Raw genomic sequence first — 20,593 nt, 5'->3', positions numbered from 1 at the left:
TGGACTAGATGCGCCTTTGGTCTTATCCAGCTGGGCTCTTCTTATGTTTTATTTCCACTAGCTTGAAATAATTGTTTCTATTTTGAGATTCAAAAATAATCAAAGATTTAAAGTTTAAAGTCCAAGGCAAACTACAGCTTGTAGAATTAATAAATTAAATATGGTGGGTACTTTCAATTATATATGAGAGCTTTTTTACTGTGCTACTTACCAGTCTGGCATTGGGTTTTTACAAAATAATGTCTAATGCACTTTCCTAATTTGCCTCACCTTCCAATATTCTACTCCAGTCTTAGGTTTTTCACTAATTAGCACTATGTACTAAGCTAATCCTAAAATCCTGTATAAAGAAAATCTCTTTTGTAAAAATATGTCATTAGAATTATTAGTATTAAACATATTTATTGCAGTAGAGGACTACTGTGGGCCTGTTCTGGGTCAGTGGAATCCAGTTTGTGGGGGCTTCTGATTCAGCCCCTAGTTGGAAGGGAAAGCAACACCCACTCCTTTCCACTTATATACATTGGACTGCATTTGCCATTTCAGTGCCCATTCACTCCAGAGGGATCCATGTGGAAATCTTTATAATCTTTTGGTTTTACTAATGTGCATAGCCAAGGATGGAAGAATATTGGGATTTGCAGTTTAGCAATATCTGGAGGGTTGTGTAATTCCCACTCCTAGTCTTCACCTTTTGTACCTTGGAAACTGTTTCTTAACATGCTTCAACTTGCCTTGAGCCATAGAAGAGGACAGATATTACACCAAGTGCCATTGTGTGTATCTTTATGTACATAGTTCCTGCGCCCCACCCCATTTGATTTGGTTTCACTTTAACTTCTTTTTTTCATAGGTCATGAAAACATACCATATGTATCACACAGAGAGCATCAGTGCAGAAAGTAAACTGAAGGAGGCTGAAAAACAAGAAGAAAAACAAATTGGCAGGTCAGGAGAACCTGTTTTTCATATTCGGTTGGAGGAAAGACATCCAAGACGGAGTTCCGTGAAAAAAATTGAAAAAATGAAGGAAAAAGTAAGGAACAATATATTATTATGTTATCACCTCTTTATCTCTTGAAGTTAATGGACTCTCAATTTCAAAACCCCATTGAGGGTGGGCATTTGTAATTGAACATCTAAGCAGTATGTGCTGGAACTGAATTCTGATCCCATGACCAACCCTCTCAGACTTCATAATCCCTGTTGCAAAGGAGTACAGAATTCTGTGTTTGATCAGCTGTTTGAAGGGAAATGACTTTATTTGTTCTTCTTTTCCTGTCTTCAGTAAAATGAACAGCTTTTACAAGCATGAGAAGAGAGAGTAGGAGCTAAAGACCATGAATAAACCACAGGAATCTTTGGCCTCATATTTCTCCCCTTCATGGTCTCCCACCTAGGAAATTTGATCCCCAGACTCAATGTTGTGTTAATGCTAGGGGTGTGTGTTTGTGTGTGTGCTTGTGCCTTCAAGTCACCTGTCAACTTATGGCAACCCCATGGGTTTTCTTAGGCCAGGAATACTCAGATGTGGTTCTGCCAATTCATTCCTCTGAAATACATTTTACAGCATATGGGATTCATTGGCAGTCTCCCATCCAAGTATTAACCAGGGCTGACCCTGCTTAGATTTCAAGATCAGACAGGATCTGGTGCCTTTAGGGTATTTAGGTGAGTTACTAAGACATAAAAGTGCATTCCTAGCCAGACCACTTAGCTCACTGCATGCTCTGGAGAGGCAAGAGGCTATGCTGACAGCAACAGAGTTGCTGTTAGGTTATCCCATGTCAGACTTTCGTTGAGGAGCGAGACTAAAGGTGCCAGACAGCAGCAACAGTAATGGGGGGATGTGATAGTGGTGGAGGATTTCTATGAGACAATGGCAGTAGCACCATAGCTAAAGTACTTAGTAGTACTGCACAGATGGAAGCACAGTAATTCCCTTTTGTCTTTTACCACAAAGGCCATATGATGAAACAATCCAAAATGAAATCAAATACCAGGCCAGAAGATGAAGCTCCCAGGTTGAATAACACACAGTGAGCTACTGGGATACAACAGAGAACAACTATGAGTAGCACTGTGGTTAATGATGCAAATGGACACAAGCTGAAAAGACATTCAGGGATTGCAGCAACCACAGGACCATTGCATTAAATTTCCTATGCAAGGAAAATGATGCTCAAAATTCTGCAAAGACATTTACCATATGACGAGCAAGAAATGCCAGATCTCCAACCTGGGTTCAGGAAGGGAAGAGGCACTGGGGATCATATTACAAACACATGTTGGATAATAGAGTATACCAAAGAATTTCAGAAGAAAATCAGCCTCTGCTTTATACAGGTGCCCCCTGTATCAGTGGATCTTTTTCGATAGTCTGCTCTTCCAACTTTATTAAGTTATTAAAGGAACTATTTATTTGACACAACAAATATAAGCATAAATATAAGAATGAATGTCTGTAGAGAGCTGTATTAAAAGCACACATCACTACAAATGACTTCTACAGTATAAAGACTAAATGAAAATAGGGCACTTTATATAACACTTCTGTGACACACACTGCTTTTTTTTCAACTTCTAGATTGGACTGTGTGCCGTCTTCAAAAAGGAGACACAAGGGATTGTAGTAACCATAGGACTATTACATTGATTTTCCATGCAAGCAAAGTTATGCTCAATATTCTTCAACAAATCTTTACTATATATGCATCAAGAAAAGTAGATGCCCAAGCTGATTTCAGGAAAGTAAGAGGGACTAGGTATCATATTACAAACATACATTGGATAATCGCGCGCACCAAAGAATTTCAGAATAAAATCAGACTGTACTTTATAGATTACAGCAAAGCCTTTGATTGTGTAGATCATGAAAAACCATGGCTCACTCTTAAAGAAATGAGTGTGCCAAAATATTTGATTGTCCTGATGCTGTACTAAGAACAAGAGATAGTGTCAGGACAGAATACAGAGAAACGTTATGATTTCCAGTTGGCAAGGGGTCAGGTAAAGCTAATTTTATCACCCTGTCCCTTTAACTTGTTGATGAAAGTGTCATACATAAAGCAAGATTAGACTTAGAGGAAGGAGGCATGAAAATTGAAGGAAGTAACATCAATAATTTAAGATATGCAGATAATATCATACTATTTATTTATTTATTTACTGTATTTATACCCCACTCTTCAGTCCTAAAGGCTCTCAGAGCAGCTTACAGATAATTATTCAGACGGTTCCCTGCCCTCAGACTTACAATCTAAAAAAATATTACACAAAAGGAGAAGAGAATGGCGGTGGGGAAGGGGATCAAATATCGAATAAATGTGTTCTAGAACACATCAAGCCTCAATTTTCCTAAAAGCCACAGGCCGGTTACAAACCGGCACTTGGGACATCCGCAGGACGTCCCATTTTAAAAAAGGGGCATCTCTTCTAGACGCCCCTGGGTCTAATACGGACTCTGTCCATACAATATGGCGCCGGCCGTTCCACACGGCCAGCGCCATCTTTACATATCAGACGCTGTACGTCCGAACGTGTCGCGGCGCCTGTGACGTCGCGAATGTGCCCCTGGCGCCTCGCGACATCACAGAGGCGCCACAGAAAGAAGCTCCATTTTGGAGCTTCTTTTTTGCTCCATAAAGGAGCCGCGCGGTGTGGCTGCAACGGCTCCCTTACGGAGCAAACGGCGGCGGCGGCGGCAGACCGCCTCAAAGCAGCGGTCTATAACCCGCCACACTGACTATACTGAGACTGCTGTACTTTGGGCATATCATGAGAAGACATAATTATCTAGAAAATACAATAATGCTTGATAAGGTAGAAGGCAGTAGAAAAAGAGGAAGATTGCATTTCAAATGGTTAGACTCAATCAAGGAAGCTATGGCCCTGAGTCTGCAAGATCTAAGCAAGGCTGATGATGATAGAGTGACTTGGAGGTCTCTCATTCATAAAGTTGCCATAAGTTGAAGTTCTCTTGAGAGCAGTTAACAATTATACTTGAACTGTGGATTTGGATAGGAATGTTTCCCACAAATGCAGAATGTCAATTTGAAAGTAAGTATTTGACAAAGATTTTTAGAAAATGGCAGCTGTTATCTGAGTACAATAATTTTGTTGTTACTTTCTGAAAAAATCTTATGCTTATAATTTGTTGCATGATTAAGCTACGATAATTGAGGTTCTTTTCCATTTTGCTATCTTAATGTCCTTTTTTAAATCAGCGTCAAGCGAAATATTCTGAAAACAAGCTGAAATCCATTAAGGCCAGAAATGAATATCTACTGACGCTTGAAGCTACAAATGCTTCTGTTTTCAAGTATTACATTCATGACCTTTCAGATCTGATTGATGTAAGTAATTGGTGTTCATGCTATTCTTATGCTAAAGAATAATAGTAGGCATTTCTATTCTTCTCTCTTAAAAAGATATAACTACTGCTATGTTAATTACAAATATAATGGAATTATTTTATTTTTTATTCATTTTGAAGTTGTCATACTTCAGATAGTGTATATGTACATGTCATATCGTTCAAGTCTCTAGTGATGGGTTATTGAAAGAAGGAATATAGTTGCATACTGAACAATACGATCTCTGTCTATCAATTAGGCTCACTAACCTAAGTAAGAAATATGCTTAAAGGAAAACTTTGGCTTGAATTCTGTTGGGAATCCCAACTAGACACAGTAAAACAATTGTATGATTTTTGTATATTGGGAGAAGGGGATGGCTACAAACTGTGTGGGAAAGTCACATGTCTGAGGAAAGAGGGGGAGGGATATCCAGGGTCTATTCTTTGAAAGAGTCCTTCGCCTCTCTCTTGCCTCTCTTAGATTGAAAGTCCTTCATGGCTTGAAAAAAGAGTGGGAGGATGGCTGCTCCCCTCTCCACCACAGCAAAGAAGGATTGAGAGCCCTTCCTTTGCTGGGGAGACACTTCTCCCATTGTACCTGGTCACCTTGGGAGCAGCAGTTGAGCAGCCAGGCAAACAGTGGCTGAGAAGCCACTCACCTGTGCCAGGCTTTGCTGCAAGACTGGCACAGGTGAGAGGTTTCTCAGCCACCTCCTAGGCTGCTGTTGCCAAGGTGGCCAGATGCAAAAGGAGCAACAAAGCAACCCTCTCGCCCACGCTGGTCTTTACCACAAGGCTGTCACAGGCGGGAGCCTTCTGATTCAATGCCCAGCCAGCAGTTGCTGCCCTCAAGGGAGTAGACCCTCAGGGTCTACTCCCTTTGCACCCAGTCACTCTGGGAGCAACAACCAAGCAGCTGGCCTTCTTTCTGCTGTAAGGCTGGCACGGGTGAGTAAGCAGCAGGCTTGGGCTGCTGCCACTACCACTGCTGTAGTCACACATGAAAGGCTGAGGAAGAGGAGAAGGAGTTGATAGTGGTGGTAGTGAACTGGTTATGGCTGAGGTATACGCTGTTGGCCAGCTAGCCGCTGCACAAACAGTAGACCTAATATCATGGAACAGGTTATGAAGGGTGCTAGGATTGTCACCTAAGAGGAAAGGGGATGGTAACCCCAAAAGATTTGAGGGCCGCTGAATTAAATTATTGCTCAGTACAGTCAAATATTATTATATGTGATACAATCAAAACCTCAAAACATGTTTGATTATTTCTTGTAAATTCTAGCCAGTATAGTAAATGGTGAAGAATGCTGGGAGTTGCAAGCCAGTGGTATTTTGGAGTGCCGTGCTTTTCACACTTATTCATTCAAGCTAAATGGAAAGGCCTACATTTAATTGTTAGTTTAAACTGGAGTAGAATGTGTGGAACTTAGTCAAGTTCACAGTATTCCAAGGACCAACACTAATTGAAACTAACAAGCGGATTTAGGTCTATATTTATATGACTAGGAAACACTGGTGCACAATAGCCTGGATTCACCCTCCTGGCTTTGTCTTAGATACAGAGTATCTTTTTGTCCTTAACAACATCACCTGCAATTGAAATATATAATATGATAATCAAACGATATCAATACTATTCTGCTGATATGATATGTCACACTATGCCTACAAATAATTATTTAGGATAGGGTAGAGTTAACTGATATACCAGAATATTAAAAGAAAATGGGCTTGTTGCTTCTTAGAATATGAACATGAAAAAATGTCATAAATGACCCTAACCATTCTGTGCCATTACTACAGTGCCAATCTGTATCAATAATGTTATCTTTTGTGAGCTGACTCCAAACCCTGGCATTGTATGCTAAGATTAGAACTAGATTCAATGTGACAGTTTTTTATAAACTGATTTTCATTGAAGACTTTCATTGTTTAGAACAATATACTAGAAATAAGGTTTATAATATGTAAATCTTTAAACCATTTTCTTCCTAATGTTGAGTTAATTTGAAGTGGTGTAAAGATCTATTCATAATTGAGGTGCTGCTCTTGCTTCATTACCAAGTCTCTTGGATCCTATTTCTTTATCTGCAGAAAGGTGTAAAAATCTATATTTTAAAATTGCTTGCTGTTGTCAAAGTTCATTAACATTCGTAAAGTCTATGGAATGTTAAAAAGTATTTAAAACATTACTGTCAATGATTATTTTTATAAACTGTTGCATTGTTAGATAATTGTATTAAGATTTGGTTTTTTCCCCTTTGACGTATTTTCTTTTTCTTTACATTCTGTTAGTGTTGCGATCTTGGATATCATGCCAGCTTGAATAGAGCCTTAAGAACATATCTTTCTGCAGAGTACAACCTTGAAACGTCTCGACACGAGGGTCTGGACATCATTGAGAATGCTGTTGACAATTTGGAGCCACGAAGTGACAAACAGAGATTCATGGAGATGTATCCTATAGCCTTTTGTCCTCCAATGAGATTTGAGTTCCAGCCCCATATGGGTGATGAGGTCAGTAGCTGGTGACTCCTTAAAAACAACAAACAAAAAGGATAAAAGCCAAACAAATTTTTGTTTGCACTTAGATGAGCATTTCCCTCTGTTGTGATTTGTGACTTCCTTTTCATTAGTGCTTTGCTTTTATTCACTCAAACAAAGAGTCTCGTTAGAGTAAAATGAGAGCCAGTACTATTCATACAGACACAAGAAGATCAGCAAACAAACTAGACCAAGAATACTATTCAGAGAACATTTTGTTTGAACTTAATTTGCCAGCTGCTCTAAACAAATCCCCTGCCAAATGAACTCTTCATTACTGTGTATTGAAATCTGCCACAACACTGGTAAACCTTCTGTAGCTTGGCCAAATAGCTTCCAGCATATAAGCAGGGGAGAGAAAAGTTGGTTTTATATAATTCTTATGCTTCTCGTGTTCCTTCAGAAGAGCCCCAGGCACTTTCTGTAGTGAGACAGAAGCTGCAAACAGACAATAACTTTTCAAAGACTTGGAAGTGATATTACTGAACAATCTTTGCCTAAAAGTAAACACATTCATTTGTGTGTGTGTGTGTGTGTGTGTGTGTGTGTGTGTGTGTGTGGTTTGCCTCACCGTGGTCTTCAGTCAGACCTGTTTTTCTAGGGCTTCAAGCAGTGCTGAGGAAAAGGTGAAACTAGATATCAGTAGTTCAGCAGGAAATGCTGCTGTGGGTGTGTGCACTGTGTTAGTGTCCCAGGGCATCTGTTGGTCAGTGCCTTTTCATCCATGGGGATGGATACCATAATTTCTCTGTGAATATATTACAGCCACAGGCAATGTGTATCCACAGGACTTTTCCTTTGATGCAAATCTTCATTGTCCTTTTTAACAAAGGCAGCATAATCAACTTCATTTTATTCCTGACAACTGGAGATGTTATTCATAGCATTTAAGTAGAATCATAGAGGTGGCTTTGTAGTGAGCTTTTCCCCATTGTTTGAAGCTTAATTTTTCTGTTTCATATCCTTTTTCTTAGGTTTCTCAGGTCAGTGCCCAGCAGCCAGTACAAGGGGAACTTATGCTTCGGTATCAGCAGCTTCAGTCACGACTGACCACATTGAAAATTGAAAACGAGGAGGTAAGATATGCCTTTGCTAGTGCATGGTGGCAAAAATTATCACCTGGATATAGAGATGGAATTTTGCTGTCTAGACTGTCTTGGGCACAGTGTTTTTGGCACTGTCTGTTGGGCAAATATCCTTATGGCTTCTTCATTTATGGGGTTCATTCTGTGGTTTGGGCAAGTACTTATTTGTGAATTGTAGACTTTTAATACTGACATTGGAATAACCTTATGTTTGACTTTGGTTTGCAGAAGATTGACAGTTAGGATTGTTACATGAACATGAGTATATGATTATGATTATGAATATGATCATTCTGTCTCTATATATGAAACTTTATCAAAAATGGAGAGGGCAAGTCCCTGTACCATGACCCCTGTCCCAGTCTAAGCAGAAAAGAGATGAATGATTAGCTAGTGCCTATTTTTGTCTTATTTTGTTTTGTATTGATGGCTGGAAAGGAAGTTCTACATTTAGATCTTAATGAAGCATTATATTTGTTCAGTAAAACACAGTCTCCCATTTATTATGATAATATACCATTAAAGATTAACCCTTCTCAGGCACAAAACTGAGTTAGGTTACTTCTCAAGTTGGGAAAAGAACCATGTCCCATCTGTTAAAACTTCTGATATCCTGAAAAGGAGAACCTCCTCCATCTGTGGATGCTCTACATATGATCAGGAAACTTAATTTTCACCACTTCAAATCATGCAGTGAACCTCCATCGATAAAGAAGATACTTCTGTTCAGAAATTTGCCTTTCATGTCTGGATTTTGGAAGCGATTACAGAGGGGTGTGACTAGTGTCCCCCCTTTGCTCACACAATCAGCAAACTCAATTTTAGGATGCCTGGGTTCTTGCATACCTTTCAGAAATTGATTTTATTCATGTAGTCCTCTTTCATACTCATTCTGAAATACTGTATATTTTTCCTATTTTCAATCGAATGAAATGCACCTGTTAACCCCAGGTTAAGAAGACGACTGAAGCAACTTTACAAACAATTCAAGACATGGTTACCATTGAAGACTATGATGTTTCTGAATGTTTTCAGCATAGTCGCTCAACTGAATCTGTGAAGTCAACTGTTTCTGAGACCTACTTGAGCAAACCTAGCATTGCTAAGAGAAGAGCTAACCAGCAGGAGACTGAACAGTTCTATTTCATGGTATATTGAATGCTTTCACAGCCACGTGATGTGACACATACTTGAAATTATTCTTTCAAACCTTTACAATATCAGTAACAGATATTTAGACATGAAATGTATTGATCTTGCAGAAATTCAGAGAGTTCTTGGAGGGGAGCAACCTCATCACAAAGCTTCAGGCAAAACATGATTTATTACAACAAACGCTTGCAGAAGGTAAATGATTCAGAATAAATTGTACAGTTAATTAAAAAAAAAATTACAGTTTATATAGTAGAAAATTTGACTTTGTTAAAGAAACTGCTCCATGAATGTTCTTGGCTGGCCCTGTCATATCCTTGTTTGTACTCTAAAAGGGGGGATTGAATTAAGCTAATTACAGTTCCTTTAAATAACCAAACCTGGGAAACTGTGATTTGTTTAACCAAAAGCTGGGAATCTTCCCCCAAAATGTACTGTATTAAAACTCCCATAATAAATGTATGTCCAAAGCATCTGAAGGAACAAGGTTACTCCACCCTATACTTTAATTAATGAGAACATGCAAGGATCAGACTGTCTTTTCAGATACTGACTTGTTCACAAGTCATCATGCATTCATCACAGAATTTATATGCCTATTATGAATTATTTCAGTTCTTTTTCCAATACAGAAGAAACAAAAATCAATTCTGCTAGTTTCATTTATTGGCTTATCAGGGTGGTCTTTTATTTGTGGTGGCGGGGACCCAGTTACAAGTAATTATTGAAGAAAGTCTGAAAGCTCTAATAAGCAGGATGAAAAAAAAGAGAAAGGGAAAAACTTTCCTGTGGCAGAATTAGCTGTCCTGCTGTGCAGGGCCACACATGACCTATTTTGTGTGTGAAATGCTCCGTATTATAACTCCTAGGAGTCATGATCTGTCTTTCCCTTTCTCTCTTTTAATAGCATTACCTTACATCTTCTGCTGTAGTATTTATTAACTGCTTCCCTGTAGACTGAAATACTGCCTCCTAATGAGAAGAATATATTCTAAACATTCTGTGCACCAGCATGGTGTTACCAGTTTTTTCATTATATTATTGAGAATATGTGTCTTGTATTTCAAAATGAACTCCATGTAGAGTAATTCTTTTAACAGTGGGACTTCCTTGTATTACCATGAATCACAGAAAATCTCTTTTCAATCTTTTCAGTGGAATTAATTGCCAACAAAATGTAATACCTGGCAATCTACAGTCTTACTTCAGAACTTGAAAATTTACTAGTTAGATTTTTTAAAAGCAACTTTGTATTTTCATGTTTCTCAAAGGTAACTACACATCAGAGCTTAGGATCGGACTTAAACACCAGTGTAAGCCCTTTCAAGTGTGGGTGGAACTGAGTGTTGGAACAACTGGAGCATTCCTTTAAAACTGAATATGGATCACGATATTTAAATCACACCTTCACACTTCCGAATTTCATCATTTTTTCCAGAAATGTCAGTAGAGTTAAAGTCATACTTGAAAAGTTCTGCCACCTGATTACCATAATTATATTCATTTATGGTAGTACTGAACTGCTGACTTGATAAACTAGTTCACGCTAAATTATTTTCGTCATTTGTGATTGAACTTTCTCTGCTTGGGTGCAAACCAACAAACTCCACTGCTGTTTAGCTTCCATTCACTTACTGTATACAATGTTTAATTCTAGAAATTTTAGTTTAAAAATTGACCCAAAAAAGTCCTGGAAGCACTGACCCCACCTCTACTCTCTCATCCATCCAGCCTTTAGTTTGAATAAACAGTTATGCCTGCTATAATTTTGTAAGTTCTTTGGCATTGTTTACCTTTGCTTCATCCTTTAGATTCTTTGGATCTGTTACATGCCCCTAGGTTTTACTCTCAAGTTATCATATCAAAAAATCCATATCATAATTTGAGGCCTCAAACCTAACCCCAATTTATACATGAGATTGACTTCTAGGGGAGCATACAGTAAGTAAAATCCACACAATACTGCAAAACAGTACCCATTAAAACCAAGAATGGGTGCATAGATACAGTATTGGATTAAAATGAACCAGGGACACAATCTTTAATGGTCAATTGTTTGTGCACTACAACATTGATTTAATAATTTCATTACTTGCACAGGGTGATATACAGTCACTTCTTACACAAGTGGAAGGGTGATAAAACTGATAAATGAAAGTGATCAGCTTCAGGCACCTTTTACACGATAACATCACCATTAAAGGTGATTGTGTGGATGCACTTTCCAACAGAGGCTATTCAGTTCATAGCCACTTATCTCTTCAGTATCTGGCTGTGTAGTCCTCAGAGCCAAGGCATTATGAGAGGGATGGTTTGAAAAATTGCATAACAAAATGGCATAGGTGATTTCCCAAGCCACATCTCCTCTAATGCCTTTGAAGAAATCTGGCACGAGAACACCTTGGGCCATTCCACTCTGCTAGAACTGAATAGGATCTCAGCCCAGGTGTTTATAATATGTAATATGAAGTTACACATTCTTACATGGCATGTATTAAATATTTACTTTCCTAACTACAGCTACATCTATGCATATTTTAACTGAATGGCTTTTGGCAATGTGCCTTCCCAGCCTGCAACCTTTTCTCCTTATTTAAATTTTGAATAGCACATTAAAATAGGCAAGTACCAACAGGGAAGACTGCTTAAAATGTTGTTCTGCTTTCACAGCATGAAAATTCCTACTCCTGTAAAAGAGAAACTTTAAAATAGTAGCTTCATACTGATTTTGTTTTCTGAATACTTTAAAACTCACTGTGGGAATGGAAAACAAATCCCTCCATTTGCAATCATAAATCTCATGAAATAAACATGAACATTTGCAATTAAAAATAATTGAATATTGAAAATGAAGGAACTAGTGTAGTGTAGTGGTTTGAGTGTTGAACTAGGGCTCTGGGAGAGCAAGGTTCAAATTCATGGAAATGCACTCGGTGACTCTGGGCAAGTCCTACTCTTTCAGCCTCAGGAAGGCAATGGTAAACGCCTCTGAACAAATCTATCCATGAAAACTTTGTGATAGATTTGCCATAGGGTTGTCATGAGTCGGAAACAATTTGAAGGCACACGACAACAACTGAGGATTAGTTGAATGGGATATTAGCAGTTTATATAGGAAAACCAATTATTTGTTCTCTCAGTTTTAAAATTATTGTTCCCTTATCTTTTAGGTCATAGAGCAGAATATATGACCACAAGGTAAGACACTGAAAGCATTTGCATGTTTTGCATTGTAAAGTTCACAAGCTGAGGGGGAAATACTGAAGATTTCCACACCTAGCTGTATCGCTGGTAAAACGTCCCTGAAACATTCCTGAAACATGGAGGAAGCTCATGTGTCTGGAAGCCAGGCAAACTTCCTCAGTCGTCATGGAAACGTCACTCCCTCTAGCATCCCTGAATCATTGCAAGGGGAGCAGATTCCCTATGAACACAAACTGAACTCTGGCTTCACTAGTGGTCACACACCAAGTGTCCCTTGCCATCCAAGCACAGATCTATCTGTCTCTGGATCTCCAAGCAAGGGAACCAGCCTTTTTAGCCAGATCATAACTTGAGTACTATCTGCATTTTAATCAGAATATATGCTGAAGTTCAAGTGGAGCAAAGCTGCATCTTGAGAAGAGAGTGCATATGAAGTAGTCCAAACAATTTATTGGGTAGCCACATACTAAGCTGGGGCTGGAAAGTAGTAGGTGGGGATGGCAGACATGAGCAACATGCAGCTTCCAGGTTCTGCAGCTGTACACCTGTTGTAGATATAGACTGAAGAAGAAGTGCATTAGTTGCAATTTTGGACCAGGAGCATGCTCTATTTTATTTAATTAAAAGATATTTAAGATTGTATTTCTGAAAGCTTACAAATATTATTCAGTTGAAATCCAAATTCTCTGGAAACAAGCTGCTTATAAACAGTTGTGAGGATGAGGGATGGGTTAGTGAATGGAGAAAAGAGCCTGATTTTTGCAGCCACACACAAATGAGGCATCTCAGCAAAGCATGAATTTAGTCCAAATCCCCATAATTCCATCTCCTTAGTATTTCATATTTAAAGCCAACTGTTGTACTGGCAAAGTAACTTCAATTTTCACTAACACTAGTAAAAGTGTTTTGAATAAACAAAAACTGTGCTATTTAAAGAAATAATTGAGTACGGTTATGTTTGACTGGATATTTTACAGTTTTTCTATAATGTGATGTGGCATATTCTTTATTTTGTGCATTTCATGCAGCAGTAAACAAATTTCAAAATACAGGTTCATAAAATAAGATTATCCAATTCCTATAAGAGAATTTTTTGATGGAACAAAGTTGTACATACGGAAATCATAATTTCATTTTGGAAATGAATATTGGAAGCAATTCCTTATTTTCCCCTTTAGTTGTCCTGCTATTCTACTATTTATCTATTTTTTTTATTAAATATATTCCTTTCCCTCAAACATCAGGACCTTTCCCCTAAACTCCAGAAACACAGGATACTTGCAGCTTGATCTGAGCTAAGTTGATTAATGATGATTTGGAATTGTTTTTCAAGGTATCACTTCTCTTTACAGTGGCTGAGGCAAATTATTGTTTTCAAGTATGTCCTTGAAATTATTTTTCCTTGGTGATCAATATAAACTTTCCTGAAGTCAGGAAGAAAGAATGTAAGACATATTGATCAATCAATGGATAATATATATTTAGAATAGATATAGATCTTTACATAGTCCTTGGAAAATTACTTCTTAAAATAATTAGTTTTAAAAGTAATTTGCTATTACAGTGCCATAGTTACAGTTTCAAAGTAGCTCTTGTGTGTTTCTCAAAAGTAAATGAAATGGTTACTTTTAAAGTTTATTTTTTCTGAATGCTGTAAGCTGCTGGCCTGCAATACAGAACACACTTCCTTCCCATTTCCTGTGTTGTCTCCTCAACCTACAACAGAATATGAGTCAGTACTTGAACTATGTGGCAGTCTTGCTCCACCGTTTATGCAGGAGTGGGAGTCATGTGTCCCTCCAGATATAGTTAGACTGCAAATCCTACCAGCATTAGCCAGTGTAGCCAGTGGTGAGGAATACAAGGAGTTGCAGTACAGCAATAACTGGAAGACCTCATAGTCTTCATTCCACCCACATAATTAGAAGAGTAATTAAGGCCTTGTCTGCACAGGCCAGGAGATTCTAGGGACAGCCTGGAGTATCCTGGCCCTGAAGCTGCCCTCACCTGCCCCTGTTACTTTAGCCTCTGTTTCTGTACCGTGGCAGCTGTCTGCATGAGTGTTCCATGGCTGCCCAAGTGGATCACTCACTCCTAATGTCAGAACAAGTCATGCGCTGAGCACCTTGAGCTGACCTCACAGCAAGGAACCTGTGCTGTTAGCGGATGTGCTGGATGGTTCACTGCAATGCCTATGCAGATAGCCACTGTCCATGGGGGCTCTAGTTCTTCCTAAAACATCCATAGCAACAAGTACATTTTTAAAACCCATGGTCACCAGGACGTGCTGGACATTGTCCAGACTGCTCACACCAGGGTTTGGGCCATGTGTTATCTGAACAGGATGATGCCAGAATTGGGGGGCGGGGAGGCAACCCCTTTGGTCCATGCAGACAAGGCCTAAATTGTATCATAAAAGGAGTAAGCTTATCCCTTGTTAAATTGTCATTGTAATGCTTTAGTTGTTGCAAAAAAAAATTAAAGTAAATGAACTAGAGTTTTTGTAACTAGTCACATCCAAGCTGTTTTACACATACAGTCACAGAATTGTAGAGGAAATAAGTGCTTCAAAATATTAAATGAAGATAAACATCTTGTTATTTCTGCACTTTTCTGTATTTTTGACTGCTGTATTTAAAGCTCTCGTCTTGTTTTTCTGTATTTTCTTTCTAATTACATTTACAGTCGAGGACGAAGGAACTCACACACCAGGCATCAGGTATAAGAATTAGTTTTTCTAAGTTTCTCTTATCTCTTGATAATTGGGAACTGTTGATTTAAATTTAGAAGCAATGTGTACCTAATGTTTTGATGAAATCCACCCTATCCAGTAAATGATGTAAGGACAACCCACCTTACCTACAATAAGGTGTGCAAGGGTTTGGCACATGCTTTTCAACAGGGAATACTGTATATACTCAACTGTAAGTCGACCTCATGTATTAGTCGAGGGCAGGTTTGGGGGCCAAAATTATGGATTTTTATATGACCCATAGATAAGTCAAGGATAAAACCAAGGGGCATGTAACAAAGGTTGCAAAGGATGAAGCAAAGTAAAACAATGCCCCCCCAAAAATTACAAAATTCTGGCAAGCATAATTGTTTTTGCTCATCCTAAAGGCTGGATGGATGAGAGAATAGAGGGGATCCACACTTCTTTTTGGTGCTCCCAGGATGGACTAAGCTCTTGCCTTTTATCATTCTACTCAGAGAAAGGGGGTGGCTCCTTTTTTATATATATAAGAGTTAAAGTACAGTACTTATATTTACCCGTGGATAAGTCGACCCAGGTTTTTTGAGTCAATTTTTGACTAAAATTTCTAGACTTATACATGAGTATATACAGTAGCTTTAACTTTTGAGAATCATGCATTAATTTGAAACAACTGCAGCAGTTGGTTGTGGAATTATGGGATTTGTAATACAACATATCTCAAGGGCATCTAGTTGGGAAAAGACAAAATAGACTATTTAGCCAAATCAGTTACTTAACTATTTAAGTAACTCATTAACTTTTGTTTGGTTCATAGATAACAGCAATGTAGCATCATTAGAAATGATAATAAAGATGAGACAAACAGGGAAGAAAGGGTGTGGTGTTGGGCAAGAGAGAATATTCATGCCAAATATAATGAATGATTACACCAAGGCTTCACCTACACTGCAGAAATAATCCTGTTTGACACCACTTTAACATTGAGCCATGGCAGTTAAAGTGGTGTCAAACTGAATTTCTGCAGTGCAGATGCAGCCCAAGATGCTTCTGAACTGGTGCATCTTTGTTGGGGGACAGGTAGCACTTCAGTTTTTCTTGCAAGATTAATTAGTTCCAGTGTGAATTCAGTGATAGCATGTGGGCAATCCAGTTTTTGATGGAGATTAAATCAGATCTAATTAGCTTTAAAACAAACCATATATGTTATATACAGGCTGTGAATTACTGTTTGCTTCCTGAAAAAAAGTGAAGAATGATAAATAATAAAAAAGATTTTTTTTTATTGCAGATAAAGTGTTTGACTCGCTTTTTTTGTAATTTTGAAATTAGTTTTATAGTTTATATTTCATATGCAAGGATAAGCAGAAAGAGAAAAACCAAAAACTAATACAGTGGGCCCTTGGTATCCACTGGGGCTTGGTTCCAGGAGCCACTGTGGATACCAAAATCCATGGATACTCAAGTTCCATTAAATACAGTGGCATAGAAAAATGGTGTCCCTTATATAAAATAGCAAAATCAAGATTTCCTTTTTGGAATTTCTATATTTTTGACTATTCTCAAGCTGTGGATGCTTGCATCCATGGATAAATAATCCATGAATACAGAGGGCCAACTGCATTTGTGGATATACAAATATACAACTATAAGCAACCTCATAATACAACAAATTAATGAGAACTTCCCAAATGCCAAGAGGCCAGCTTGAATTATCAATCAGTAATGCACCTTTCTTAAACAAAAGAAAAAATAGAATATGTTTCATAGTTAATTATAGTTAATTGGTGAATTATTTAATCAGTTAATAAATTTTTGTTTAAAAAATGTGAAATACAAAAAAGACTGAGGCAGAATTTTTTTTTAAGTGTTTGAGTTTCCAAATGCATTGCTGGTAAACATTTTATTCTACTCAGAATTGCCTTTACAAATTGTTACGAGTTTGAAGCTGTAAGGATATTGATAACAATATTTTTTACTTGCAAAGAAAAGTCTCTTTCTTATTATTTATGGAATAGTTGAGGTTAATTTTGTTTCCCACCAGGACTCAGGGCAAGTAATCCCACTCATAGTAGAAAGCTGCATCCGGTTTATCAACTTGTATGGTGAGTTTCAAAGTACTATATAGCTTAATCTTAATGCTTATTGGTTTCTTAACAATGTTGTGGTTAATAATGATTATACTTTTTTCTTAAATGGTTAAACCAATTCCTAATTACACCTTCAATGTTGAAATAAGGAGACTCACTGTGACAAAGTGTGAGGGTCATGCTTGAACAACTTGAACAAGAGTTCAAGACCAGCAAAAGGGCCCAAGCTCGACTCAGGTTTGCATCCTTCCGAGGTCGCTAAAATGAGTACCCAGACTGTTGGGGGCAAATTAGCTTACTTGCTAATTAGCTTACTTGCTGTTCACTGCTATGATCTTTGGAATAGCGGTATATAAATTAAAACAAAAAAAAAACCCCAACAGGGTTCAATAAAGATAGGAATAAGAATTAAATTACCAGAAATGTTCACAGTAATGGAACAAGCCCTGAATGGGCAATGGAAAGGGGAAAAAGCTGTTTCAAGGAGGATCTCTTGCTTGGAAACAAGCTGAGGGTGGCAGTGTGCATAGTGGTTTGAGTGTTGGACTATAACCCTGGAAACCAGGGATCAATTCCCCACTTGGCCATTAAATTCACTGAGTGACCTTGGGCAAGTCACATGCTCTCAGCCTCAGGGAAAGGCAATGGCAGCCCTCCTCTGTTGGACTGGTTGGCCCTTGTGGTCTCTTCCAACTCTATGATTCTATGATTCTGAACAAATCTTCCAAAGAAAACCCCATAATAGGTTTGCCTCCATAAGTAGTAAACTATTTGAATGCACACAGCAACAACAACAACAAGAGAAAGCTAGAGTTGTATCACAAAATGTTGGGAACATTTTTGAGGACCTGACAATTGACAAAATGGAATATGATGCTAATAAATCAATATATCAGTGACTAGTTTCTGTTGATTTGACTCTTAACGCCCAATTTAATTTCATAGATTTCTTTATTGCTCTTGTTTTTCAGGTCTTCAGCATCAAGGCATTTTCAGAGTCTCTGGCTCCCAGGTGGAAGTCAATGATATTAAAAATTCATTTGAGCGAGGTGATTATATTTTCCCCCATGAATATATAATTGTATTTTGTTTCATTTCAGTAATGTGAGATCCATCTTGCTAAGCCTTTAATAGAGAAATGCTTCCATTTTTTTGAAACTTAATCATTATTGCATATAATGGTGTCCTGGTAGGAAAGTACTTCATAGGACAACCAGATTGACAGGTTGGCACAAGCCAAGGGTAGAGGCAGAAGCAAGATATCTAGCTGCACATTATGCTTGTCTGTCCTTGTGTGAAAAAGGTCAGCCATACTGATGCTGTAATTTTCTAGGAAGACATGCAGATTCCCACAGAATCAGTGAAACTGTTCATAGTTTCAAAATACACAGTTTCCAGCAACAGGTTACACTGGTTCAGCATATAAGAATGCTGGAAACATGGAATGGACTTTGCTTTGGTATTCCTTTGCACCTTCCGTTTCCCAGCTTGAAAGGTAATTTCTACAGTGTGACTTCCCAATTTACCAAGGTTTTTTTAAAAAATAGGCCATTTCAATACTCAATAGAAGTATACAGACTTGCAGCCCTTCTACCTGATGCATTAGATTTCTGGGTACAAGAAATGTTTGATGATTGCAGGAAGGAGTGAGTGGCTTTAAATATGTAATTGTCCATGTGAATTTTGAAATGGTATAATCCAAAACTTTTTTTCAAATGCTTAATGGGACTTAATGCATCCTCTGTACAGTTAGAGATGCTGATGAAGCTTTAAATTTGAAGGGTTACCGTAATAAGGTTTCAGAGACAGCTTAGAACAGCTTGACAGGCTGCCCTGTCAAGACTAGTAGACCTGTACTAGTTACCAATAGTAAGTACATACTGCTTACCAGTAGCAAGTAGTGTTTTTCTCATATATTTATTAGTTCATGAATACCTCAAGTAAGGTATCTGCCTATGGCTTTTGTGTTCTTTGAGCTTATGTTAATAAGACAATACCAGCTTCTCATACTTTCTAACGAAGTGTAGTTTTTGCAAAGGTCATTGAGTGTGTAGCCAGTTCATGATTTCAGTTCGTGAATACCAGCAATTAATACAGATTCACATAAGACTGTGATCATAACTTTAAAGAGTAACAGCTGTGTGTGTGTGTCTGTGTGTCTGTGTACGTGCACTCACGCACACACTTGTGCCTTCCTTTGGGATCTTGTTGGTTGATTTTTAATTTACACTTGGCCTTTTACATATCATTTCTTAATTAAATTAATCCATAGAGAAAAGACAATCCTTTAAATAAAATGAAAAAGCAAGTTTAAAAAATCCAGTTAAGCTCCCTAACACACAGTATAAAAAGCCCCAAAATTGCATAACGATTTTTGTCTTGGTAGCAAATGTTCTTGGGAAAGGCTGCTTACATTTATTACATATTAAATGTTACGCTACCAGCCAAGGATTTTAATAATAAATGTTTGTGCCACAGCAGATTAAGTTGTATAAGTAAATCTGTACTTCTCAAACTTCCATAAAATTGTTATCATCAAAGTCTTACCGATGCTGCAAAGGGATATGGGGTTCATATACCACTTTTCCACCCACCTGTTTTTTATACATTTTATATGCACATTCCTTTATTCCTTTTTCTAGCATTACTTCTTTCCCAAGTGAATTAACTTTGCCAGCAATGCCTCTTCTGCTTTGTTACCTTTCAGTGATCTTTCACTGGAGCCCTCCACTTTAATCTGAAAGCAAATCCCATCATCCCCAGCCAGCATAGTTTTTGCCAATGGTGATGGAGTTATCGTCCAGCACAGCTGTGGCAGTTGCCTCTTAAGACAGACAAATTGTTTGCACCCATGTTTTTGTTAATTCTTCCAGGATGAGAAACAAAGCATAAACCAGAAAATAAACATAACAGGGGTTTTTTTTTTAATCATAGAAGCTGATACTGTTAAATCCACCTGTCATTCTCATCCTTTCCATTCAGGAATCTTTATTGCATGCTTGCTTGCTTACTTTCGAGCTGCCACTGTAGTCCTTTCTTTGTCATGACTAGAAACATCACAGTTGTGCTATCTTTTTGCAAATGCTGGGAGGAACAAAAAAAATACATCTTTAATAGAATTACTTTCTTCCTAATGGTAAATGACTGCTTCACCTAACCCTCCCTTGTTAGGTCACCTTGGACAATTGATGTCTCTCCCATGGAGCAGAGCACCACTGAGTTTCAGATCTGATCAGTTTTCTTTGAAGCATACATTTATTAAAAGGCTTATTAGGGGGGAAAAGGGACATTATGGAATAGATCAAAAATAAATGACTGAGATCATAATGCCTATTTTTACAAATCTATGGTGCATGCACCTTTCACATTCTGTCTTAGCTGCACTTCCTCTATAAACAAAAATAATGCAGAGCTGGCAAAATTGTCAGGGAGCTGGAGCAATTAT

The 20,593-nt window shown here is 38.0% G+C and overlaps 1 protein-coding gene across 2 annotated transcripts in view; it reads left to right on the top strand.

The window, feature by feature from the left end:
* LOC149312219 (SLIT-ROBO Rho GTPase-activating protein 1) overlaps window positions 1-20,593 on the top strand; it is a 136,617-nt gene that overhangs the window by 90,607 nt on the left and 25,417 nt on the right. The window contains exons 5-14 of one of the 2 annotated variants that reach the window (XM_089524213.1): window positions 854-1,036; window positions 4,227-4,355; window positions 6,656-6,877; window positions 7,879-7,980; window positions 8,941-9,138; window positions 9,252-9,336; window positions 12,312-12,339; window positions 15,031-15,064; window positions 17,103-17,163; window positions 18,120-18,197. In XM_089524213.1, the coding sequence (XP_089380339.1) occupies window positions 854-1,036; window positions 4,227-4,355; window positions 6,656-6,877; window positions 7,879-7,980; window positions 8,941-9,138; window positions 9,252-9,336; window positions 12,312-12,339; window positions 15,031-15,064; window positions 17,103-17,163; window positions 18,120-18,197 (1,120 nt within the window). The remainder of the gene's footprint in view (window positions 1-853; window positions 1,037-4,226; window positions 4,356-6,655; window positions 6,878-7,878; window positions 7,981-8,940; window positions 9,139-9,251; window positions 9,337-12,311; window positions 12,340-15,030; window positions 15,065-17,102; window positions 17,164-18,119; window positions 18,198-20,593) is intronic. The other variant, XM_089524214.1, reaches the window with a different exon arrangement.

This window comes from Sceloporus occidentalis, unplaced genomic scaffold (assembly GCF_023333645.1).
Source record: "Sceloporus occidentalis isolate IW3139 unplaced genomic scaffold, rSceOcc1.0.p SCAF_5, whole genome shotgun sequence".
Taxonomy (NCBI): Eukaryota; Metazoa; Chordata; class Lepidosauria; order Squamata; family Phrynosomatidae; genus Sceloporus; species Sceloporus occidentalis.
Note: the sequence above shows the minus strand (reverse complement) of the source record. Positions and strands in the feature narration are given on the sequence as shown.